The following is a 27,913-nucleotide window of genomic DNA, read 5'->3' on the forward strand; positions in this document are numbered from 1 at the left end:
GACAGGGACTTCTGCTGTGGGTTAAATACAGCTTCATCTGCTGTGGGTTAAGGACAGGGTCTACTGCTGTGGGATGAGGACAGGGTCATCTGCTGTGGGATGAGGAAATGGTCTTCTGTGGGTTTAGGACAGGGCCTCCTGCTGTGGGGTGAGTACAGATTCTACTGTTGTGGAGTGAGATCTGCTGTGGGATGAGAACTGGGTATTTTTCTGTGGGGTGAGGCAGGATCTTCAGCTGTGGGATGAGGGCAGGGTCTTCTGCTGCGGAGTGAGTACAGGGTCTTCTGCTGTGTGGTGAGGACATGGTCTTCTGTGGGATGAGGACAGGGTCATCTGCTGTGGGGCGAGGACATTGTCTTATGCTGTGGGGTGAGGACAGGGACTTCTGTTCTGGGGTGAGGACAGGGACTTCTGCTCCAGGGTGAGTACAGGTTCATCTGCTGCGGAGTGAGGACAGGGTCTTATGCTGTGGGGTGAAGACATGCACTTCTGTTCTTGGGTGAGGACAGAGACTTCTGCTCTGGGGTGAGGACAGGGTCATCTGCTTTGGGGTGAGGACAGGGTCTTCTGCTGTGGGGTGAGGACAAGGTGTCCTACTGTGGGCTGAGAACAGAACATAGAGCTGGGGAGATACAAAGGAAACGTATTCTGGGGAATAGTGGAGAACAGCCACAGGGACGTACATGTATGTGCCATCTCTGCCTGCGTGCAATGACGGGCTGGCACCATGACACTGTCTGGAGGAGTCACACACAGTCAGTGTAAGCATGCAGCTGCAGGGTTCTAAGACCGCGCAGGCGCCCCCCTCCCGCTCCCAACCGCATGAGAAGCAGATACTGAGGATGCGAGAGGAGAGGACGCGATCAGTCTCGGTAATAGCACATACACAGGGAGCTGGCTGGGAGACCGAGCACCGTGCGTAGCGCATGCACTTCTTTCCCGTAGTATATATTACCCATACACACTTTGCTGCTGCTGGGGCGCGTCCCCGCCGCTGCCCTCCTCCCCTTCGCCCCCGCCGCCGGAGACCCTCCTCCACTCATCAGCAGCAGCAGCAGCAGCAGCAGCAGCAGCAGCCAGGATCTCAGCGGCGGCTACTGCAGCCTTTCTGCACTTGCTGCAGCCCCGGCATCCTCTTCTGCAACCCTGCTCCCCCGCTCCATCATTCCTCTGCATCCCGGCTACCTCGCTGCATCATCACTTCCAGGTACAACACAGCATCCCAATGTCTTCCATGCCCAGCCTGGAGGATGCTCCACAACTTATGGCTGTCTGATCCCCAGCTCCTCCAGAAGCCCGGATATTATCTGCTCTACATAGTATCCATCCCTGGTGCTGCTATATGTATCCAGCCTCACTTGTCTCTGGTACCAGTCTGTGGTGTTAGCAGGACATGTGCAAAGCAGGGGCTCAGTGATTAGTGAGGAGCTGTTACTATAACAGCACATGGTTGTGTAGCAGACAACAGCCTAGGCTCAGTACAGTCCCTGCGGACTTTGTGCCAATGCCCATGGACCCTGCACTGGGAGCTGCTCGTTATCTTAGTACTCACTGACCCCCTGTAAGGTCTCACCTGTAATACTGTCTCTCTCTGTCTCAGGTTTTGGGTATACGTTCCAACCCAAGTGCCAGCATGGGGAGCAAGCTACCATCCTGCAGGTGGAAACTAGTGCTGTTCCTCACCCTGATGATATGGGACTTGTCCAGGTGAGCCAATATTACCATTTTGTATCCTCTAGGATCTTTCACATCACTTAGGGGTCTACTTACTGTATGAAGCAGTGATAACCCTTTTTTCTGCAATGGGGACTGCGTTGCCTGCGCAATTTAACAAGTGCTGGAAAGTTTCAGATGGTGGTAACTATACCTGGTGATGGGGAACCAGCAAAACTACTGTGCACATGTGCCAGTGACAATACGCATTTTCACTTAGCCCAGCTTGCACCTAAATACTGGATTAGTTACCGGAACTGTCCTGTAGTGCTAGCGTGATGTTGGTTTTTTTTTTGCATGGTGTTTTCATTAGCACATAGCTTACTATGGCATTTAGCAATAAAGTGATAATTGGAGCTTAATGCTTTGTAAAGTCACATTTAATTTAAATCATGGAAAATACAGTCATGGTGAGTGTATGCATCAGGGACGTGCGGTGAGCTAAATGGCTCAGGAGGCACTGGCTAACCCCAGAGCCAGATTTACATGCAATATATGAGCCAAAGGGTACATTTGGGCATTATACACAGGTGCAGCATTATAAACGCCTGAAAATCTGGTGAGTTTGGATTAGAGATGTGTGGAAAGGATACACAGGTGAGGCACTTCCTAACCTGCCATAGACTTTTTACTCCAGAGTTTGGGCTATAAACAATATTACAATAATGCACAGAAGATATTTCAAACAAATTATCAGTATTTTTCATATATTTTATTCAGTCAAAACTCTGGTTTAAACGTAAGTATGACAGGAAAGGCTCTGCCTCACCTGCCTCACCCCACCACACGTCACTGGTATGCATGGCCTTATAGCTGTCATCTGTTGAGAACAGTCAGTACTGATCTGTCTGAAGTATACTCACTCCTCAAATAAGTGTACCAAACATTAGCCCAAATTGTAGGTTCTTCATATGCTCAAAAAGTACTCACGAGTAGGTCAACGCTAAAGACTGTTATTTTGCTCATTTGCATATCATAAATACATTTTTGCATATATTGCTCGAAAGGGAAAAAGTGGATGTGGATACGGGCAGTTAAGATGAGGCTACTAGAGTATTTGTTGGAAATATTCTTGTCACTGGAAATGTAGACCCCCAGTAAACTCTAGGTGGAGCTAGTGTACAGTGCCAGGCTTTCGCACAATAAAACAGTGGTTGCTTTATGAGACAAGTTATTCTCATTGTTTTCTTGTTTTATAATGGCAGCATAAATACATACCAAGTGTTCTTTTCCTTTTACAACTTGTATTTATCGTGATGTTCCACACGTCTATTTAGCAAACTGGCTAAGTTAACTACTGCTTCATGTGGCTTGATCAATTGTGCCTATTTAAATAACGTCCCTTAAATATCCAGCACATGTGAAAACATAAAATCCACTTCGCAATTATTGTTATTCTGCACACAAGAAAGGGATTCTTTTTGTTTCTGCTAATTCTCTTTATATATTTTACTGGTAGTTGTTTTGTAGCCAATTTTGAAAAGTATTTTTATTGTTTGGTGTACTAATGGCAGTGGAAGTGCATGTGTTTAAAATCATTTCTGCAGTATAAATTGAAGCAATTATAAGTACAGAGTAGAAGAATCTTCATAAGTTTTTACACAGAGGAAGGAATACTATTACTGTGTTACTCTAAGTTCCCTAACTTTCTAAAATAGCCTTAAATATATAAATTACAATTACCAGGGATACATGCGTATGGTATACGGTAAAATGTACAACTACACTGCTAAACTTAGTTTAGCACATATACCTTTTTCTATAGGACAGTTGTGGCTTTAACTATTGTAAATATAATACTCAGAATGATTATCTTCAGTCTGCGTGTATACTTTGCTAATTTATCTAATGATATTGAGTACTTATAGCAAGAAGTGCCCTGATCTGTATGAACTAACTCACTTGTCTATAATATTTGTTTAAAAATGCAATCTCTATAAAGTTCCAGTTTATTGTATATCGTTATAATATACATTATTCATTATATTATACATTATGATAAGCAAAGTATATCATTTTAGCAATATATATCTAATATTGTTCAATAATAGTCTACTGCATGCATCATTTGGAGTCACATGGCTATTAAGAAATAATAAAGTATTATTTATGTTCATGACCTTAAGTCTAAAATGACCTATCATTTTGTGATTAGAGAGTGTAATATTGGCTATATATATAGTTTTCGTTGCACTAAATGTGCATTGTTTTTCAGAGTTTAGTCTTCATGGCGGTTTTCTGCCATGAAGATTTTGCAGGAATCTCACACTAGTTCTAAAGCCTCCTTTTAACTGTACATATTGCTTACAAACAATGGACATTTTATAGTGATGTTGGTAAAACTTAAAATACGTATATTGTTTTTTGTCCAGGCAAGTGCTAGCAGACCCCTTGGATGATGATGCAAAAAATAATATTACCATATTCACAAGAATTTTAGACAGACTTCTGGATGGATATGATAATCGACTCAGGCCTGGATTAGGAGGTAATGCTTCTATGATTGCAAATGTACAGTATGTGCATTCATTGTAAGTGGAGAAGTGTACACAGGAAAAAGTAAAATTGTTAAAATGTTGATGGACCTACTGTTGTGGTACTACAAGTCTAAGACTCCTATGTACTATGCATGGATAGAGATAAAGTGAATAGAGGAAAAAGTACCAGCCAGTCAGCTCCTAACTGTCATTTTTAGAACACAGCATGTAGCATGACAGTTAGTGGCTGATTGGCTAGTACGTTATCTCTGTCTACTTTATCTCTCTTCAAGGTTTAGCACATAGACCCCTTGGCATGCTACAGGCTGCATGAAAGGATATTCTGGGACAAGTAGTCCCAGATCAGCTAGAGGACCACAGTTGCCTGTCTCTGTTGCAAATTTAGCTTGTGTTACTTGTAGCAACATAAGGTTGTAAAATCTGAAATTGGAAATGTGTAAATGGTAACTTTATAGTGAATTCAGTAAAATATAAAAAATAACCTGATTATATGTAAAATTATTACAAAACAGTATGAAAAAAAATTACATTTACTGCAATCATCTTTTTTTCCATCTGATATCTGCAGTTGCCATACCATGCCTGAATACAGTACGTGTGCTTTATTATAACGGCTGCATTCTGGGGCTGTACTATTATACTGCAGCACTGTATACTTTTCTGTATTCTACTGTAACTACAGTATTTACTACTATTGGAACACTGCAGTGATTGGCTAACTTGTTAAATTTCATATTTAAAATGCATTTAAATGTTTATTGAACATTTTATTTTTTGAAACATGTTTTTATTGCAGACTAATATTTTAGATGGTGATTTTACCTTTTTTGCTTAGCTGCGTAATTCCTTTAATAACACGTGACATGTGTTCTGTTACACTTTTATTACTATAGGGCATCCTGCACATGGGATCAATAAAGATCCTTTGCCATGAGACCTCATTATTCTTTATTTGTTAAGCCTGTGATTTTTATTGTAAGAAAGGTTTGTTGTCAATATTTGGAAGATACAGTCTGGAATTTGTTGTATCTGAATGAACATAGATTCTTATTCTTTTGATTTTTTTTTTTTTTTAGAATTGCAGAGCAGCAAATGTTTTATCAGGAAGGTTGTGTTGTAAATATACTACTAGGGAGAGGTGTAGGGGGATCGATGTTTTTAAGAATTTTATTAAGAATTTTAAAATGTTACAGTATATCAGAATTTGCAATAACAGCTGAATAAGATGCAGAATGTATATGTTTTTATCAAAATAAAACATTATTTAATAATGACAAATCCTGAATAGAACTACCTTGCTTTATAGTATTCTGCCAAATTTACCTTTACTGGTACCAGTGTAATCCGTTTCCAATCTTGATACTAACAATAGAGAACTAAAAAATTTATGGAATGTTTATTCAAAAATATAAAATTGCTTATTAGCACTTCATTTCACCTTTACTGTGTGAAAGGGAGAAATATGAAACTTTTAATGCTATAGTCATTTAGTCATTTGAGACTAATATGTAAAGGACTTTATATCGTTTATAGTTATTTCTATTTAATTAAAATTTATATATACTATCATTTTATTAGCATGACGTGTTTCACCATGTGGTAGAGTTTGGCAGCTGAATGCGCACAACCATTTTTAACAGATCTGTAAAAAATATTATTGCTGTGTTAATCTTACAACTAATCACATTGCTAATGCAATAATTCAGTATACATCTGTTAAGTACATGAATTTATTTAATTAAAACAATTTATCAGATTAAACAAATGTCACCGATATGCAGACTAAAAATCCTGTATGGCAATAGATCATTTGGTTATAATATTTAAAAATGTAAAATAAAATTTGAAACTGTGCAAATCAATTTTACAAGTATAAATGATAGAAAACTACACGTATATAAAAAGTGAATTAAGTAAAGGTTATGTGCTTGGAATTAATTCACAACTGCAGTCAAAAGCTGTACTGTTAGCTATTAGCTGTTCCCACACAGGCAGTTCCAGGGTAGTTCCCTAGATAACAGCATTGTGTCCAGCTTAGCCACATACATGGTTTAACAAACAAGTCAATTGCCGAAAAACCAGATCATAGGAATGACTTGCACACATACTGTGTGTAGTTTGCAGTCATCAACCAACATAATACATATAAAGCTATTTCTATAACAGTCCATGAGTAGCGCTGTGTTACTGGCTTTAGCAAGGCACATCCAGTAACATAAAGGGGATACAAATTTAAAAGCACACATAATTCTAATAGTAAGTATAATAATTGTAATAATAATAATAGTAGTAAAAATAATAATAGTAAAACAGCTATATGTAATTCTATATAGAGTATCTGCAAACATATTGGCTAAATTAAACATTGGCTGCTTTTGTTATATAACCAACTCTAAATGATTAATCTACAGTAGGACAGGTCCACATTTAATTCCTTCTATTGTTTGTTTTGATTTATATACGTTTAAACTGCTTTTTATGTTATGGAGTCTGGTACATTGTTTTGTAGATACATTTTCTCTTTCCTCCTTCCACACATCTCATCTCTTTCTCCTTCATGTACATTGCCACTTACGCCTCGCAGGCACATATACTTCTATCCTATGAACACCATGTTTATGATACGTTCAACATCCATAGATGTTGATCATCGTTCCATGTCATGATAACCAATAGCTAATTAATGTTGACCATGCAGATTCTGCACTTTAGCCAAAGCATAGATTTCTGGTATGGCCCTAGACAAATCCATTGGTTCAGACCATACATGTTGTTATACCATAATCATGTCTGTTGGGAGATATGAACTGTTGAGCTCAATCTAGCGTACAGTATTTGTACAACAGCTTACTCAAATCATAGTATAAGATGCAATTTACTACATTATACTTGGTAAATACAGAGATATTGCTGTCTTTTTAACTGTAATCTACAGTAATTGTTCAGATGTTTTATGTTAATAGGATGTGCTGCAATAATAATGCACATTTTACTGCATTGCAGTATGCATTTTATTGACTATTATGATTCACACAATTTTTACTGATATTCTAGATAATTTACCTTCATTGCTAAGATTCACATTCTTTTGCTTGCTTAGCCATGGGATTTTATTGCCAACTAGTTACCAGCCCTTCAAAATGATGGAACAACAGTAATGTCAGCACCGGTGGATGTGCGCGCACAAATAAAGATACACTTGAATTGCTCCATCGGGCGCTATCTAGTGGCCACGGGTGCGCAAAACACTTGAATTCCCCCCATAGAGGTGAGGAGCAGCGTTCGCCTTTCATTATATAGGATAATCGGAATTATTGTAACTTTTGCTAGAGAAATAAATAATGTACTTTAACATACAAAAGGTTTGTAGTATCATCCTTTTTTCCTCCTATGGTATCACCCTGGGAACAAATTTAGAATGCTGTGATACCCTCCGACGTGACCCATTCCATTAGGCACAAAATGCTTTGTTCATGGATTTTCTTGTCATTGGCAGTTGAAGAGGTGGGGCTGCAGTACAATCCAAAATTCAGATAGGGGTGCCACCCCTACTGCCAGTGAGTCCCGGATGGCGATATTTGTCAGTGTTTGAGGTGGCCTTCGGGGTGGCTACCCCTATTTGAATTTTGGATAGCGCTGCAGCTCCACCTCTGCAATTGGCACTTGAAAGGAAGTTCAGGAACATATGTGGAAACATTTATTAATTAGACATGTATCATAATCAAAAGTATTACGGAACAGAAAAACAGAGTACGCTCAAGTATAGTATACCCAAGTATACACAACTTTGGCCAACTGAAAGTAATTCAGAGTCATAAGCATGTTAGCCAAATTTCCATTTGTGGAAGGATAAGTATTGGGAGTACGTGTAGTGGGCGTGTAGGCAGATTTGTGGGTTACTAAGAGGTGAGCTCGTGCAGAGATCCTGGTTATTTCAGACAGATAGCTTGCATCAAGGAAGTGATGGGCAATTTCTCCACTGGTTCACTTCTCCACTGTATGATACGGCAACCCCTACATAAGGTAAGAAATTGTGCAGCATTCTTATCACAGAGCACTAATCCTTATGGACATCAATAGTTTTTCACCGTATTTCTAATTTGTTTATCAAATCATGGAGCATGGGGAAACATATTTAACAAAGATCATGGCGATACAGAGGAAAATCTCTGAAATAATGTTTGATTCTTCCAGCTCTTTAGTTATGTACATGTATTCCTGCAATTTACTAAATACATTGATTATAATATAGTCTTCTTCTGTACTATGTTATCATACTATCATTTCCATGGGCAATAAGAATAACCAGCCTTGTCTGTACATAAGCAAACGCAGGGGGTGGGTGTGAGGTGAGGGGTTCCAGTTGCCCGGAAACCCTTTCCTCTTTTCTGACCTGGCCAAAAGCTTGAATCATGACCACAATTGCAGTTATTTATAATATGATTTACGTAGAGGTGCAGCCATAACATGTAGTATAAGGGATGGAACAGAGATGTTGTTCATGTCCAATGGCATCAGCTCTTTTGGGTGTCATCTAGTGTTCTAATTCCCCCCATAGATGTGAGGAGCAGCGTTAGCTTTTATTATATAGAATATTAAATACACTGCACTTTGTATGAGGTAGACTATATAGCTTGTTAAATGATAATTATACCCTCTTCATGGACTGGCAAAACTTGCTCTAAAACCAAGCATTTGGAAACCCCCCCTCTAGAAATCCTACATTTTCCTCTGCAGCAAATTACATCAACATGAATAAAAAGCAGAGAAGGGAGTCAGAAAGATAAAGTAATGTTTTTAGCATATCAGTAAATCTAAGTCATCTGAAGGTTGACAAACCATTTAATCAATTACAAATATAATTGTCCCTCAGGCCTCAGTGATGCCGCTATTTGCACGGCAATTGATAGGCTTTGGTCTCATGAATAATGGTTCAGCCTACAAAAGGCAGTGCTTTTGCGTGGAGATGACACTTTATTGTGGGGAAATGTACATTACAACTAAAAAAATATCAGATCTAGATTTGTCTTATCTTGTCTGTGCTACAACAGATCTTTAGAAAAAAAATGTAAATCTCTATTTTGTTCTTCTTTAGGTGTAGGTTACAATATCTAAACATTTTGCTAAGTTAATGTAACTGCTACCACAACCTCCATTAATAATCTGCTCCATATGATCTGTCTTCCCATATGAGAAAAAAAACAAAACACTTTTATTAGCTGAGTTTGAATTATTCTTCCTAGAGCCACAAGACTGTTATTCAGCCACGAGTGCTGGGCTATTACTCACAGTGACAAACAAAATAGCTTAAAACAGACGTTATAGTTGTTATGCACTGGTGGCACATAGGAGAATTATATAAACGTAAAGAAAAAATCCAAATTGGTATTACAAAATGTATTTTATGTTCCTGTGCTAGTTAAAATCATATAAACGTCTTAAAAACAGTTCTAGATTTAAGGCTGACATACCTAATGGCAATATTTGTATGCATAAGTCTTGTCACCTTATAACACCTGAGATACCCAGCAATATAGCACAAACCATCACAGATATATTTATGTTTAATTAAATGTATAACATGTATATGTGATAATAACTATGAGGCAACCACTGTTGTCAGTGGTTTCCATAGCAATAGAGTTCTTAGCTATCACAGATGGTAACATTTTAATAAAGACATTCTTTGCTTGTGCTTATGAATCCATTTTTAGATTTGAACAGAGGCAGATAAGCAATTAACAATTTATCATCACTGAAGTTGTTATTTAAAGCTTTGCTGGCCACAGGCAGTTTTCTATTTCTAATTAGGTGACGTTCCAATAGTTAAATTGGGGTCATGCTCTTATCAGAGCATGTCAATTATAAGCACAGATGAGCCTCTGTGTGAAAGAAGATATAGATATAGATGTATATGTACATAATAGCCAGGCTTTGTCTTGTGTTTGCTTTATATAGGCTACTCATACTGTAGTGTCGGAGTCACGCTCCATGAGACCCAATCCTAGGGTTTCCAGATCATTCCTTTAATAAGGAACACATATGAATTGTGCAGGTTCTGTGACATTAAAACCAGGTGAAATGTACTCAATATAAATGTAATAATGAAAAAAAAAATCAGGTGAAATGGACTAGTAGTCAGCCAGCAACAGAATCTGTATAATTCACGTGTCCCTTATTAAAGAGTTGACCTGGGAACCATAACCCTAGCTTGACCCGTAATTTGCTGGATTGCTAACTAGTGTTGCCACCATATAGCCTCAACCACTTTGTGTCTCTCTATCAACATCCCCCAATGTTCTCAACATTCTCAAGTCCCCTCCCTGTGTCTCTCGAGCCTCATGCCCCCCTGTGTCTTTCCAGATACATGAACCCCTGTGTCTCTCCAGATTCATGCTCCCTTGTTTTTCTCCAGCATCATGCCCCCCTGTGTCTTTCCAACCTCATTACCCCCATGTTTCTCCAGCCTCATGCCCCCCTGTGCCTCTCCAGCCTCATGCCCACCAGTGTCTCCCCAGCCTCATGTCCCCCTCTGTCTTTCCAGATTCATGCCCCCCTGTGTCTCTCCAGCCTCATGTCACCCTATGTCTCTCCACCCTCATGTCCCCCCTCTGTCTCTCCAGCCTCATGTCCCCCCTCTGTCTCGCCAGCCTCATGCCCCCCTGTGTCTCTCCAGCCTCATGCCCTACTGTGTCTTTTCAGACTCATGCTTCCCATTGTCTCCCCAGCCTTATATTTCCCCTGTGCCTTTTTCATCTCTCTCATCCTTCTCATCCCTCCTCCATCTCCCTTTCACTCTGCTGTCTTGGGTGGGAGGAAGAGTTTGTAGGTGATTCCATGGGGCTAGTGTGACATACGGGGTATTGCACTCAGGGGGTTCAGTCCCAAGCTCAGGCATGTGTCTTCTCCCAACTTCCCATCTCTGTACCCCAACACCCCCTCATCGCTGTCCCTCCTTTCCCCCCTCCCCTTATCTGTCTTTTTCATCTGTGGATTGATTTACTCTCTCTGGAGTTTCCAGGACATTCCAGGACAGTAGGATAATATGAAATGATGGGATAACAAGAATGAGGTTACAACACTGGTGGTGCTGCTGTATGATAAAGTACTGCTTTAATTGATACATTACTGCTTATTGATATTTTCATTACCTCACCTCACCTAGAATTTCTAAGAGAAACCATTACTATATCTGTTGCAGCCATTTTTCAGTAATTATCCATAGAAATATTAGGCCGTAATGCTTTCATTCCTACAGCATATGCAGCATAATTGTTGGTAGCATCTCAATCATAAATAATTTCTTAGATTAGTAATACCTACATGTGAATTATTAAAACTTCCTGTAAACTTTGATAATATATGCCAGCATACTTTAGAGCCAGTTATTTCTAAGTAGCATATTTAAAACACATTAATTCTTCAATAATAAAGTCCTGTTTTTACAGTAAACAGAAATTCAGCATTTACTTTATATAGTAAAGTTTTACAGATGCACATTAGCTTTATTTGAAGAAGTTGGGGAAGTGCATCACTACTACCTTGCTACACTACTACCCCGCTGCACTATTTCCCTGCTACACTACTTCCCTGCTACACTGTTTCCCTGCTACACTATTTCCCTGCTACGCCACTTCCCTGGCACGCTATTTCCCTGCTACACTATTTCACTGCTACACTACTTCCCTGCTACCCTATTTCCCTGCTACACTACTTCCCTGCTGCACTATTTACCTGCTGCAATGCTTCCCTGGCACACTATTTCCATGCTACACTACTTCCCTGCTGCAAAACTTCCCCGGTACACTATTTCCCTGCTCCACTACTTTGCCGCTTCACAGCTTCCTGCTACACTTCTTTCCTGCTGCAAAACAGTACTCCCTACTGCACTACTTTCCTGCTACTCCACTTCTCTGCTGCACCTTATCATTATTTCACCTACAATGTCTTGTGCTTTGCCAATATAATTTTATTATCTGGGAATGAAACTGGAAGTTTGAAGGAGCTGAATACCTTATTACCATTTATGTGGTCCTTACTGCTAAGGGAAAATAGTGTATATTACAGTTTGGAATAATTTTCCCATTGTGTCTGTGTTACTTTTTGTAACACAAATAAAGCAATGTACTGTATGTGGAAATTGTGTCATTAGTGTATCTGGTAATGCATAGCTAACATGTCTAACATTACCAGTATTTCAAAAGCCCAAGTAATGTAGCCATATTTCTGCTAAATAGAACTGTGTAGTTCTCTTCAGGGATTTTAGATGGAGATAAGCAAGATACATTTTCCTATGAAACCTATGAAGTTTAATATTGGTCATAAAGAAAGAAAACATCTGCTGAATTAGAAATTCTGACAAGAGTATTGCAATGTGGAGCCTGGCCACTGATTATTTCTGGGCATTGAGAGGCTGATGCCAGGCTTAAATACAAAATGAAAAAAATAAATAAAAAAAAATCAGATGTACTGTAAAATCAGATGTACTGTAAAATCAGATGTACTGTAAAATGCATCCACAAACTGTTAGTAGCATATGTTTATAGGTTTATGGCAGACATACTTACGTCTAATTTTTTTGTACACATAAAAATTAGCAAAATGCTCATTAGGTTTGAATAAAGTAAAAAAAGTCCCTCAAATGCAGAAAGTTTAGTTCTCACTCTTCTGTATGAAAACGGAAGTCTTGCTAAAATACTTGTCTACAAATTCATATACACGGTCGAGTCACATTATTATGACCACCAGCTGACAGCCAGAGTAACCGCCGTGTGCAGCACGGACAGCAGCTAGACCGGCTGAACTGTTGTTTTAGACACACGTCTGGTAGCCGCCCCCAGGTTCATTTTGACGGTGAGCTGCTCCATTGTAGCGTGCCAGTCGGCGCTCACGCACCTTCATAGCTGATGTTCACCTCTCACGTCAATGGCACGTGGTGCTCCACAGTTTCCACGTCAGTTATTCGCAATGGTGCCATTTGTCCAGTCACGATACACCTTCACCACAGCAGCATGCGAACAGTTCACAAACTGCGCTATTTCAGAAATACTGCCACCCTTGTCCCGAAAGCCGATAATCATCCCTTTTGCAACTCGGATTAACCCCTTTTACCCATGACAGTAATGAGTGATATGTGTGCAGACGGCGTATCACACACCTTATATACCCACCAAGCCAGCGCACGACACGTGACGTGCTTCTTGTGTTACACGCTGCCAACGTCAAATGTAGGTGGTGGTCATAAAAATGTCACTTGACCATATAATATATGCAGGATCAATGAATAAAGCACAAGAGATACAGCTACTGGTCTTGCATGCGTCACTATGTGGGTCTGTGCTTCAGAAGTAATGCAGTGGACCTGATGCTGATTTGAATGTACACCTGTTTGCAGTGCCAGTCTTGCATGTTTTTGCACTGTACATACTCTGACACCAAGCCTACTCAGGAATGCATATGAGTTGTATGCATTTCATACAAATCTACTAGTGATTGAAGGGACATTACAGGGCTGTAATGGGGCAATCTCACATAGACAAAGCTCAGTGAAGGCATGGCAATGCATCTGCAGTCTATGCAGAGTTGGACAGAATACTATAAGATGGTGCAAGCTAGTGCGCCCTGATGATGAGCATCAAACTAAAGGTACAGAAAGGGGGAGGGTACTTCAGAAAAATAGGTACAGCTCTGAGTATGGGGGAATATGTGCAGTTACTGCCATGCACGTACAGGTGGCTGATTTCCGTAGAGCATCAGGCCCAGTGAGAGTATATTTTTAGTGAAATGGTGCAGGACAGAAATCAATTTATCTCCCTAACAAGCTGCAGATCCTATGGAAGGGTTGGGTATGAAATCACAGCAATCAGGATCCCCACAGTCAGAATACCAACGGTGGCATCCTGACAGATTGCGGTAAGTATTTTAACCCTAACCCACCCATCCTGCAGCCTGACCCTAACCATCCCCTCCCCACAGCCTGGCCCTAACCATCCCCTCCCCGCAGCCTACCCCTAACCATCCCTTCCCCGCAACCTAACCCTAACTGTCCCCTCCCTGCAGCCTAACCCTAACCATCCCCTCACCGTATCCGAAGCCTAACCCTCCTAGTGCCTAATTCCAGCCCCGGTACTTAACCTTTAGGCATCTCAGGGGCAAACGCAGGATTTATTAGGGGGGGCTTTCCGTATACATATATATATATATATATATATATATATATATATAGAAAAGAGGAAATCAGCGGCACTCTGCAGACTTGTAGTAAGATAAAAAAAAGTCTTTAATCCGGTCCTACGCCGTTTCGGGGACTGCGCCCCGTCTTCAGGGACAAATCATACACAAGTACATTTCACACAGAATACACTTATATACCCACCCAAGTAGGTACTCAGTACCAGGATTAGACTCACCTATCCCTCGCCGCCGCCGGCGTCCCGTCCGTCAGAACGAGCGCACTTGTCCCGGAGCGATGACGTCAGTAGGCTGCGCCGGGCAGGGAGCCAATCCGGAAAAGTGAGGTCAGCGTTACTAGGTAACCACTGTAATCAAAACAACCCAAGGGTTAGTCCTGCACGCTGTGCTCAGGGCTTAACATCACAAGAGAATATGACACTGATCACACTTGACAAAACAAATAAACACATAGCACCGTGTTTTTTAATCGTTGTATCAGCTAAACAATGCAATTCCCGGCATCACAGTGATGCCGGGAATTGCATTGTTTAGCTGATAGCACAGCGCAGCCTACTGACGTCATCGCTCCGGGACGAGTGCGCTCGTTCTGACGGACGGGACGCCGGCGGCGGCGAGGGACAGGTGAGTCTAATCCTGGTACTGAGTACCTACTTGGGTGGGTATATAAGTGTATTTTGTGTGAAATGTACTTGTGTATGATTTGTCCCTGAAGACGGGGCGCAGTCCCCGAAACGGCGTAGGACCGGATTAAAGACTTTTTATCTTACTACAAGTCTGCAGAGTGCCGCTGATTTCCTCTTTTCTATATTGGATCTTGCCTTTGATCTACGGAGGGCACCGCAGCAAGTAAAGATACCCTTACTAGTGAGTGCCGAACCATAACCGCTACCTATATATATATATATATATATATATATATTTATGTTTCAATAGGTACAGCGCATCACCCTATTTATAAAGCACTACAGCTGACAATAGCCATCGCTGAGGTACTCCAGCAAAGCTTTGCATGGGGAGGCTAGTTATTGCTTTCTCCCAAGGGCAGTGGCAGTAAATATAATGCCAGCTGTCCTCATAAACTATTGATATGTCAGAGGAAATTTGAAATAAGCATTTTACTTAAATATATTAAACTATTTTTCTCATTTTAGAAATTTGTATTTTTATTTGTAATTTAAAAAAAAATAAATATATATATATATATATATGTCACACTTATATATATCACCATATCAATATATAAATATATATATATATATATATATATATATCAATGTATAACTCACACACTATATAACACACACACACACACACACACACACACACACACACACATGCATTGCACACACATACATACATACATACATACATACATAACTCACCACACACATAGGCTTCTGTACATACAAACAAAATATATGCATTACATAGCTGTCTACGTCTCTGAGAAAAGATATTCTGCTGATCAGGGGGTATTTCTGGGTACTCAGAACCCCCCCTGCGTGTGCCACTGCATCTGACTGCCGGATTCCGCTGTTGGTATTCTGACAGTCGGCATACCAGCTGCCAGGATCCTGACTGCGTACCCTATGAACATAGACAGCAGGTATATATAGGAGTTGGAGTTGGCAGGCAAACACACCACTTGATATTACGGGTGTGGTATGGTATGCCGCCGGCCGGGCTCCCGGCGACCAGCATACCGGCGCCGGAAGCCCGACTGCCGGCATACCGACAGCGTGGCGAGCGCAAATGAGCCCCTTGCGGGCTCACTGCGCTCACCACGCTGCGCTCGCCACGCTGTGGGCACGGTGGCGCGCTACACGCGCCACGCTATTTATTCTCCCTCCAGGGGGGTCGTGGACCCCCACGAGGGAGAAAAACTGTCGGTATGCCGGCTGTCGGTATGCCGGCTGTCGGGATTCCGGCGCCGGTATACTGTGCGCCGGGATCCCGACAGTCAGCAACCTGAAGACCACCCGATATTACAGTACCTGCTTATACTGTGTATTATGGCTCTCTATTTGGACAGAACTTTCTGGACACCATAGTGATAATCTGACCATTAGCTTGGCATTTTTACCCCATATATTTTATTCATATTGTATTTCATTAATGAAGAAAATGAATTGTTGTCCAGATAAACCCTAAAGGTACCCACACGCACAGTGATCAAAAGGTTTATTCTTAAGGCAATCTTTTTATTTAACAATTAGAGCACACAGAGAATGAAAAGCATCAGTAATTACCACTATTTGATGGTTATCACGGTATACGTAGTGAAGAGCAGGAGAGGAAACAAAAAAACCAAGGGATCCTTTTACTGCCAAAGCATTGCATATACCGTATGTATAGTATGTTATTATGCTTAGTCATTTGGTAAAATGGAATCATTTACTCCTAATATACTATATATTCTTAAAAAATAATTGCTAATTCCCACCACATCTCATGTATCTGATGGGTTGAAAGAAAGCAACCAATGAGAGGTCAGAGAGGGGTCTTTATAACAGACTCACGTCTAAGACTCACTGAGCCCCAGTGAAAGGTGATCAGTTGTGAATAGGTTTTTTTATAATTGGAATTTCTTGCTTTATTTGTAACTATGAGTACATCTAGATAGACCTATTGACAAGAAAGAAAAATAAAAGATTTAGGGGTATATTCAATTACAGTAGAAACTGCCGTCTTGATGGAAAGATGTCAGTTTTTTACTTTTTTAGGTCGGAAGTGGTTCCAACCTATTCAATATACCCCATTTTTTCCGACAAGTCGGGCATTTCGACTTTTAAATAGCTGCCGATTCGGGTGCTTCTGTCGGAAACCGGGCCAAATTCAACAGTCGGATTGAGGAGATGAGATGGAGGAGTGGGGCGGCGGGTTATAGGGGCAGCAGGGCACAGGTACCTCTATAGCAGGACGTCCCCCCCGGCCAGGCTCCGTCCTCTCTCCTGCATCGCTCCCTGGCCGGCACTGGGCATCCACCCTGCCAGGCTCTATCCTCTCTCCCGCAGCGCTCCATGGCCGGCACTGGCAGCAGCAGCAGGACGGGATACCGGAACGGACAAATCCAACAGTCGCATTTAGCTGATCATTGAATCGGTCATGTCGGAATGGATCTGACTTTAATTGAATATACCCATAATTTATTTAAAAACAAACTGTATCCAATAGGACTACTTTGGATCCAAGAGATTATTATGGGATTCATCAATGAATGTTTTGGATTACACTTTGTTAAATACATTATGAGGGCATCAGTGTGCATAGTTTATGGGTCAGCAAGTATTTTGGCGTATTTTTGAACTGTATTTTTTCCAATTATTTATTTAGGTAAGCTTGTTACTCTGCAGCAATTTTGGAAATTAAGTACAAGGTTAATAGTATTACCTCTAGTATACATAACTTCCCCCACACCCTACACCAAAGGAGGCTGATAGGCATTGGTGTTTCTATAATGGGTGCAGTGCACACGGACCCCTGGATGCAGGGGGGCCCACACTGTACTCACTGCACCCATGTTTTATTACTTACCTTTCTGGAGTTCCGTGTTGGAGCTGCAGCCAGGGTACAAAAAAAAATCACAGGCTAAATGTCTGCCAGTGCGCAGGCGCAGAAGGGATTGAACATGTTTCAGGAGATCTGTGCATTAGACTGTAGCACAACGCCAGAGTCTGCTGCGCTGTGAAGAGGTGGGGACCCACCTTGAGTCTGCACACGGGCCCCCTCCTCTGATAAAACGCCCCTGCTGATATGAGCCGCAGAGCAAAGCTATAGTTCCCTGTCGAGTACTGCCAGCACCAAGTGAAATGGGTAAAGTCCCTCTTTAGCTTACATTGCCTAGAACACTCCTCCCATATGTCATAAATGGTTAGTTTAGTGACCAACAGTGCATAATGCAGCATTTGAAGCCAGTAAGACCACCCTGTGTGAGGACATTGGGGTATTTCAAATTACCCTGACACCATACCATACCTCAAATGGTGGGGCCAGGAGACATCATAGTCAATTATTGTGTTTATTTTTACAACATGAACGCCACCATTTTGGAAGCAAGCTTCTTTGAAGTGTGTTTTATGTGAGTTCTGGGATCAGTATAGCTGAGGCCGCAGCACTCCTACAGGAAATAACGAATCTCTAAATAGTATGGAATCCCACTTTCTCTAACGTCCTAGTGGATGCTGGGGACTCCGAAAGGACCATGGGGAATAGCGGCTCCGCAGGAGACTGGGCACAAAGTAAAAGCTTTAGGACTAGCTGGTGTGCACTGGCTCCTCCCCATATGACCCTCCTCCAAGCCTCAGTTAAGATTTTGTGCCCGAACGAGAAGGGTGCAATCTAGGTGGCTCTCCTGAGCTGCTTAGAGTAAAAGTTTAAATAGGTTTTTTTATTTTCAGTGAGACCTGCTGGCAACAGGCTCACTGCATCGAGGGACTAAGGGGAGAAGAAGCGAACTCACCTGCGTGCAGAGTGGATTGGGCTTCTTAGGCTACTGGACATTAGCTCCAGAGGGACGATCACAGGCCCAGCCATGGATGGGTCCCGGAGCCGCGCCGCCGGCCCCCTTACAGAGCCAGAAGAGTGAAGAGGTCCAGAAAATCGGCGTCAGAAGACGTCCTGTCTTCAATAAGGTAGCGCACAGCACCGCAGCTGTGCGCCATTGCTCTCAGCACACTTCACACTCCGGTCACTGAGGGTGCAGGGCGCTGGGGGGGGCGCCCTGGGACGCAATGAAAATACCTTAAATGGCTAAAAATACATCACATATAGCTCCTGGGCTATATGGATGTATTTAACCCCTGCCAGTTTTCCACAAAAAAGCGGGAGAAAGACCGCCGAAAAAGGGGCGGAGCCTATCTCCTCAGCACACAAGCGCCATTTTTTCCTCACAGCTCCGTTGGAGGAAGGCTCCCTGACTCTCCCCTGCAGTCCTGCACAACAGAAACAGGGTAAAACAAGAGAGGGGGGGCACTAAATTGGCATATTAATATATACTGCAGCTATATTAGGGAAAAACACTTATATAAGGTTATCCCTGTGTATATATATAGCGCTCTGGTGTGTGCTGGCAAACTCTCCCTCTGTCTCCCCAAAGGGCTAGTGGGGTCCTGTCCTCTATCAGAGCATTCCCTGTGTGTGTGCTGTGTGTCGGTACGCTGTGTCGACATGTATGAGGAGGAAAATGGTGTGGAGGCGGAGCAATTGCCTGTGTTAGTGATGTCACCCCCTAGGGAGTCGACACCCGACTGGATGGTCTTATGGAAAGAATTACGTGATAGTGTCGGCACTTTACAAAAGACTGTTGACGACATGAGACAGCTGGCAAATCAGTTGATACCTGTACAGGCGTCTCAAACACCGTCAGGGGCTATAAAACGCCCGTTACCTCAGGTCGATACAGACACTGACACGGACACTGACTCCATTGTCGACGGTGAGGAAACAAACGTATTTTCCAGTAGGGCCACACGTTACATGATCACGGCAATGAAGGAGGTTTTGAACATTTCTGATACTACTAGTACCACAAAAAAGGGTATTATGTGGGGTGTGAAAAAACTACCCGTAGTTTTTCCTGAATCAGATGAATTAAATGAGGTGTGTGATGAAGCGTGGGTTTCCCCCGATAAAAAACTGCTAATTTCTAAAAAATTATTGGCATTATACCCTTTTCCACCAGAGGTTAGGGCGCGTTGGGAAACACCCCCTAGCGTAGATAAGGCGCTCACACGCTTATCAAAACAAGTGGCGTTACCGTCCCCTGATACGGCCGCCCTCAAGGAACCAGCTGATAGGAAGCTGGAAAATATCCTTAAAAGTATATACACACATACTGGTATTATACTGCGACCAGCAATCGCCTCAGCCTGGATGTGCAGTGCTGGGGTGGCTTGGTCGGATTCCCTGACTGAAAATATTGATACCCTGGACAGGGACAATATATTATTGACTATAGAGCATTTAAAGGATGCATTTCTATATATGCGAGATGCACAGAGGGATATTTGCACTCTGGCATCAAGAGTAAGTGCGATGTCCATTTCTGCCAGAAGAGGATTATGGACGCGACAGTGGTCAGAGGATGCGGATTCCAAACGGCATATGGAAGTATTGCCGTATAAAGGGGAGGAGTTATTTGGGGTCGGTCTATCGGACCTGGTGGCCACGGCAACGGCTGGAAAATCCACCTTTTTACCCCAAGTCACCTCGCAGCAGAAAAAGATACCGTCTTTTCAGGCTCAGTCCTTTCGTCCCCATAAGGGCAAGCGGGCAAAAGGCCACTCATATCTGCCCCGGGGCAGAGGAAGGGGAAAAAGACTGCAGCAAACAGCCTCTTCCCACGAACAGAAGCCCTCCCCCGCTTCTGCCAAGTCCTCAGCATGACGCTGGGGCCTTACAAGCGGACTCAGGCAAGGTGGGGGCCCGTCTCAAGAATTTCAGCGCGCAGTGGGCACACTCGCAAGTGGACCCCTGGATCCTGCAGGTAGTATCTCAGGGGTACAAATTGGAATTCGAGACGTCTCCCCCTCGCCGGTTCCTGAAGTCTGCTTTACCAACGTCTCCCCCCGACAGGGAGGCGGTATTGGAAGCCATTCACAAGCTGTATTCCCAGCAGGTGATAATCAAGGTACCCCTCCTACAACAGGGAAAGGGGTATTATTCCACGCTGTTTGTGGTACCGAAGCCGGACGGCTCGGTGAGACCCATTTTAAATCTGAAATCCTTGAACACTTACATAAAAAGGTTCAAGTTCAAGATGGAGTCACTCAGAGTAGTGATTGCGAACCTGGAAGAAGGGGACTATATGGTGTCTCTGGACATCAAGGATGCTTACCTCCATGTCCCAATTTGCCCTTCTCACCAAGGGTACCTCTGGTTTGTGGTACAGAACTGTCACTATCAGTTTCAGACGCTGCCGTTTGGATTGTCCACGGCACCCCGGGTCTTTACCAAGGTAATGGCCGAAATGATGATTCTTCTTCGAAGAAAAGGCGTCTTAATTATCCCTTACTTGGACGATCTCCTGATAAGGGCAAGGTCCAGAGAACAGTTAGAGGTCGGAGTAGCACTATCTCAAGTAGTACTACGACAGCACGGATGGATTCTAAATATTCCAAAATCGCAGCTGATTCCGACGACGCGTCTGCTGTTCCTAGGGATGATTCTGGACACAGTACAGAAAAAGGTGTTTCTCCCGGAGGAGAAAGCCCAGGAGTTAACCGACCTAGTCAGGAACCTCCTAAGACCAGGCCAAGTGTCAGTACATCAATGCACAAGGGTCCTGGGAAAGATGGTGGCTTCTTACGAAGCGATTCCATTTGGCAGATTCCACGCAAGAACTTTTCAGTGGGATCTGCTGGACAAATGGTCCGGATCGCATCTTCAAATGCATCAGCGGATAACCCTGTCTCCAAGGACAAGGGTGTCTCTCCTGTGGTGGTTACAGAGTGCTCATCTCCTAGAGGGCCGCAGATTCGGCATTCAGGATTGGGTCCTGGTGACCACGGATGCCAGCCTGAGAGGCTGGGGAGCAGTCACACAGGGAAGAAATTTCCAGGGCTTGTGGTCAAGCATGGAAACGTCACTTCACATAAATATCCTGGAACTAAGGGCCATTTACAATGCCCTAAGTCAGGCAAGACCTCTGCTTCAGGGTCAGCCGGTGTTTATCCAGTCGGACAACATCACGGCAGTCGCCCACGTAAACAGACAGGGCGGCACAAGAAGCAGGAGGGCAATGATGGAAGTGGCAAGGATTCTTCGCTGGGCGGAGAATCATGTGATAGCACTGTCAGCAGTGTTCATTCCGGGAGTGGACAACTGGGAAGCAGACTTCCTCAGCAGACACGATCTTCACCCGGGGGAGTGGGGACTTAACCCAGAAGTCTTCCACATGATTGTGAACCGTTGGGAAAAACCAAAGGTGGACATGATGGCGTCCCGCCTCAACAAAAAACTGGACAGATATTGCGCCAGGTCAAGGGACCCTCAGGCAATAGCTGTGGACGCTCTGGTAACACCGTGGATGTACCAGTCAGTGTATGTGTTCCCTCCTCTTCCTCTCATACCAAAAGTACTGAGAATCATAAGAAGGAGAGGAGTAAAGACTATACTCGTGGCTCCGGATTGGCCAAGAAGGACTTGGTACCCGGAAATTCAAGAGATGCTCACGGAAGACCCGTGGCCTCTACCTCTAAGAAAGGACCTGCTCCAGCAGGGACCATGTCTGTTCCAAGACTTACCGCGGCTGCGTTTGACGGCATGGCGGTTGAACGCCGGATCCTGAAGGAAAAAGGCATTCCGGATGAAGTCATCCCTACCCTGATCAAAGCCAGGAAGAATGTAACCATACAACATTATCACCGTATTTGGCGTAAATATGTTGCGTGGTGCGAGGCCAGGAAGGCCCCTACAGAGGAATTTCAACTGGGTCGTTTCCTGCATTCCCTGCAAACAGGACTGTCTATGGGCCTCAAATTAGGGTCCATTAAGGTTCAAATTTCGGCCCTGTCAATATTCTTCCAAAAAGAACTGGCTTCTGTTCCTGAAGTTCAGACGTTTGTCAAGGGAGTACTGCAAATACAGCCTCCTTTTGTGCCTCCAGTGGCACCTTGGGATCTCAATGTAGTTTTGGGATTCCTAAAATCACATTGGTTTGAACCACTCACCACTGTGGACTTAAAATATCTCACATGGAAAGTGGTAATGCTGTTAGCCCTGGCTTCAGCCAGGCGTGTCTCAGAATTGGCGGCTTTATCCTATAAAAGCCCTTACCTAATTTTTCATACGGACAGGGCAGAATTGAGGACTCGTCCTCAATTTCTTCCTAAGGTGTTTTCAGCATTTCACTTAAACCAGCCTATTGTGGTGCCTGCGGCTACTAGGGACTTGGAGGATTCCAAGTTGCTGGACGTAGTCAGGGCCCTGAAAATATATGTTTCCAGGACGGCTGGAGTCAGAAAATCTGATTCGCTGTTTATCCTGTATGCACCCAGCAAGCTGGGTGCTCCTGCTTCTAAGCAGACGATTGCTCGTTGGATTTGTAGTACAATTCAGCTTGCACATTCTGTGGCAGGCCTGCCACAGCCAAAATCTGTAAAAGCCCATTCCACACGGAAAGTGGGCTCATCTTGGGCGGCTGCCCGAGGGGTCTTGGCTTTACAACTTTGCCGAGCAGCTACTTGGTCAGGGGCAAACACGTTTGCTAAATTCTACAAATTTGATACCCTGGCTGAGGAGGACCTGGAGTTCTCTCATTCGGTGCTGCAGAGTCATCCGCACTCTCCCGCCCGTTTGGGGGCTTTGGTATAATCCCCATGGTCCTTTCGGAGTCCCCAGCATCCATTCGGACGTTAGAGAAAATAAGAATTTACTTACCGATAATTCTATTTCTCATAGTCCGTAGTGGATGCTGGGCGCCCATCCCAAGTGCGGATTGTCTGCATTACTTGTACATAGTTATTGTTACAAAAATCGGGTTATTGTTGTTGTGAGCCATCTTTTCAGAGGCTCCTTCTGTTATCATGCTGTTAACTGGGTTCAGATCACAAGTTGTACGGTGTGATTGGTGTGGCTGGTATGAGTCTTACCCGGGATTCAAAATCCTTCCTTATTGTGTACGCTCGTCCGGGCACAGTATCCTAACTGAGGCTTGGAGGAGGGTCATAGGGGGAGGAGCCAGTGCACACCAGCTAGTCCTAAAGCTTTTACTTTGTGCCCAGTCTCCTGCGGAGCCGCTATTCCCCATGGTCCTTTCGGAGTCCCCAGCATCCACTACGGACTATGAGAAATAGAATTATCGGTAAGTAAATTCTTATTTTTCTCCATTATGCAATATGCATGGACCTAGGGTCCTGACTGCAATTCTAAAATAAACTATAGATGCTGTACGCTACAGTATACAAGTGTTTGAATACTTGATATGCAGATTATTGTTCACCTACATTGTACAGTATTTCATGTGTGTGACAAAGACAGTATTTAGGTCAAAATAATATTTTAGTCCTGCTGACGATGCACTACAAAGCAAAATGGGTGGTCTTCAGTATGCTGACTGTATACCAGCGCCGACATACCGACAGCCGATATACCAACACTTTTTCTCCCTCGTGGGGGTCCACGACCCCCCTGGAGGGAGAATAAAATAGCGTGCGCGCCACCGTGCCAGGGGCTCATTTGCGCTCGCCACTCTGTCGGTATGCCGGCGGTCGGGCTCCCGGCACCGGTATGCTGGTCGCTGGGAGCCCGGCCGCCGGCATACCATACTACACCCAAGCAAAATGGTCACATATTGGGGGTCATTCCGAGTTGATCGCTAGCTGCATTTGTTCGCAGCGCAGCGCTCAGGCTAAAAAATGGCAATTCTGTGCATGCGTATACGGCGCAATGCACATGCGCGCCGTACGGGCACAACGAACGATGCAGTTTTTGCACAGGGTCTAGCAATGCATTTCAGTCGTATTGCTGGCCGCAGAGTGATTGACATGAAGTGGGCGTTTCTGGGTGGCAACTGACCGTTTTCAGGGAGTGTTTTGAAAAACGCAGGCGTGCCAGGGAAAATGCAGGCGTAGCTGAGTAGGTTTTGATCTACTCTGAAACGACACAATTTTTTTTTGCAGGCGCGCTGCGATACAACCGTTCGCACTTCTGCTAAGCTAAAATACACTTCCAGTGGGCGGCGGCATAGCGTTTGCACGTCTGCTAAAAACTGCTAGCGAGCGATCAACTCGGAATCACCCCCATAGGGCCTAATTCAGAGTTGATCGCAGCAGCAAATTTGTTAGCAGTTGGGCAAAACCATGTGCACTGCAGGGGAGGCAGATATAACATGTGCAGAGAGAGTTAGATTTGGGTTGGGTGTCAACTGACCGTTTTCAGGGAGTGTTTGAAAAAATGCAGGCGTGCCAGGAAAAACGCAGGCGTGGTTGGCCGAACGCAGGGCGTGTTTGTGACTTCAAATCTGGAACTGAACAGTCTGAAGAGATCACAAGCTAGGAATAGGTCTGGAGCTACTCTGAAACTGCACATTTTTTATTTGTTGCTGCTCTGTGATCCTTTCGTTTACACTTCTGCCAAGCTAAAATACACTCCCAGAGGGCGGCGTCTTAGCGTTTGCACGGCTGCTAAAAACTGCTAGTGAGCGATCAACTTGGAATGACCACCATGGTTTTGACCAACTGCTAACAAATTTACTGCTGCGATCAACTCTGAATTACCCCCATAGTGACATATAACATTGTCAGTGGCAAGGCATTTCCACTGATTGAATGTCCTCGTTAACTCATCCCGACACCTTTTAATGCTTTCATTTGTCGTTTTTGTATCGGGAGACAGAAGTATTGCGTCTACGTCTATAAATAACAAACCCTGCCGACAAACGGAGTAGATGATAAATTCCTCTTACTGGTATACACTGTAGGGAATCGTTACCTTAAGTGGTGCCCCTGCTGCATCGTGTCTTTTAGCATTATCAACAATATGATTTAAAATAAAGTTCAAAAGTCAGCACTATATCAAATAGTGTTTAATAATTCAATTTGGTTTCATACAGCAAAACAGCAGTCACAACCTGCATGTAACTACACTTTACACTGATCAGCACAAAAACAGCAAACACTAAGCGCATTATGTGTAATATATATGCCAAACAAAAGTTAGGTGTTGAAAGCAAATGTCTTGATGCTTGACATGGTTTACTGCACATCTGACACTTTGTAAATAACGGCTATGTTTCTACATACAAGCAGTATAATAATAACAGCTATATCTTTTTTTTTTTTTTTTTACAATACAAACAAAGCATGGATAGGGAAAAAAATATGACAGAGGGAACGACATTATTGAGACCACAAACAAATATATAACCAAGCAAAGAGAACAAAATATTTTTTAAAGGAAAAGCCCACCACCTACAGTACATTACCTCTCAACTTTCCAAGTTCTGCAGGCGGGACAGGGTTGTGGCTATGTTATGATGGGGTCATGCACGGCTCCTCAGAAGTTCTAACCCTTTCCTCCACTGAAAATACCCACTGCATTACCCACCAGTGGCAGGTGCCTGCAACACCTGAAAATACCCTTACACTGCATTACCCACCAGTGGGAGATGCATGTAACGCCTGAAAATACTCTTACACTGCATTACCCACCAGTGGCAGGTGCATGTAACACCTGAAAATTAGAGATGAGCGCCGGAAATTTTTCGGGTTTTGTGTTTTGGTTTTTGGTTCGGTTCCGCGGCCGTGTTTTGGGTTCGACCGCGTTTTGGCAAAACCTCACCGAATTTTTTTTGTCGGATTCGGGTGTGTTTTGGATTCGGGTGTTTTTTTCAAAAAACACTAAAAAACAGCTTAAATCATAGAATTTGGGGGTCATTTTGATCCCAAAGTATTATTAACCTCAAAAACCATAATTTACACTCATTTTCAGTCTATTCTGAATACCTCACACCTCACAATATTATTTTTAGTCCTAAAATTTGCACCTAGGTCGCTGGATGACTAAGCTAAGCGACCCTAGTGGCCGACACAAACACCGGGCCCATCTAGGAGTGTCACTGCAGTGTCACGCAGGATGTCCCTTCCAAAAAACCCTCCCCAAACAGCACATGACACAAAGAAAAAAAGAGGCGCAATGAGGTAGCTGTGTGAGTAAGATAAGCGACCCTAGTGGCCGACACAAACACCGGGCCCATCTAGGAGTGTCACTGCAGTGTCACGCAGGATGTCCCTTCCAAAAAACCCTCCCCAAACAGCACATGACGCAAAGAAAAAAAGAGGCGCAATGAGGTAGCTGTGTGAGTAAGATAAGCGACCCTAGTGGCCGACACAAACACCGGGCCCATCTAGGAGTGTCACTGCAGTGTCACGCAGGATGTCCCTTCCAAAAAACCCTCCCCAAACAGCACATGACGCAAAGAAAAAAAGAGGCGCAATGAGGTAGCTGTGTGAGTAAGATAAGCGACCCTAGTGGCCGACACAAACACCGGGCCCATCTAGGAGTGGCACTGCAGTGTCACGCAGGATGTCCCTTCCAAAAAACCCTCCCCAAACAGCACATGACGCAAAGAAAAAAAGAGGCGCAATGAGGTAGCTGTGTGAGTAAGATAAGCGACCCTAGTGGCCGACACAAACACCGGGCCCATCTAGGAGTGTCACTGCAGTGTCACGCAGGATGTCCCTTCCAAAAAACCCTCCCCAAACAGCACATGACGCAAAGAAAAAAAGAGGCGCAATGAGGTAGCTGTGTGAGTAAGATAAGCGACCCTAGTGGCCGACACAAACACCGGGCCCATCTAGGAGTGTCACTGCAGTGTCACGCAGGATGTCCCTTCCAAAAAACCCTCCCCAAACAGCACATGACGCAAAGAAAAAAAGAGGTGCAATGAGGTAGCTGTGTGAGTAAGATAAGCGACCCTAGTGGCCGACACAAACACCGGGCCCATCTAGGAGTGTCACTGCAGTGTCACGCAGGATGTCCCTTCCAAAAAACCCTCCCCAAACAGCACA

The 27,913-nt window shown here is 43.5% G+C and overlaps 1 protein-coding gene across 2 annotated transcripts in view; it reads left to right on the forward strand.

Annotated features, from left to right (window-relative positions):
* Positions 1-791: 791 nt before the first annotated feature.
* Positions 792-27,913, forward strand: part of GABRA2 (gamma-aminobutyric acid type A receptor subunit alpha2) — a 263,278-nt gene continuing 236,156 nt past the window's right edge. The window contains exons 1-3 of one of the 2 annotated variants that reach the window (XM_063920978.1): positions 792-872; positions 1,601-1,707; positions 4,086-4,201. In XM_063920978.1, the coding sequence (XP_063777048.1) occupies positions 843-872; positions 1,601-1,707; positions 4,086-4,201 (253 nt within the window). In that variant the 5' untranslated portion in view covers positions 792-842. Of the gene's footprint in view, positions 873-1,127; positions 1,208-1,600; positions 1,708-4,085; positions 4,202-27,913 lie in introns of those variants that run through there. The other variant, XM_063920979.1, reaches the window with a different exon arrangement.

The sequence above is a fragment of the Pseudophryne corroboree genome, chromosome 1 (genome assembly GCF_028390025.1).
Source record: "Pseudophryne corroboree isolate aPseCor3 chromosome 1, aPseCor3.hap2, whole genome shotgun sequence".
NCBI classification, from domain to species: domain Eukaryota; kingdom Metazoa; phylum Chordata; class Amphibia; order Anura; family Myobatrachidae; genus Pseudophryne; species Pseudophryne corroboree.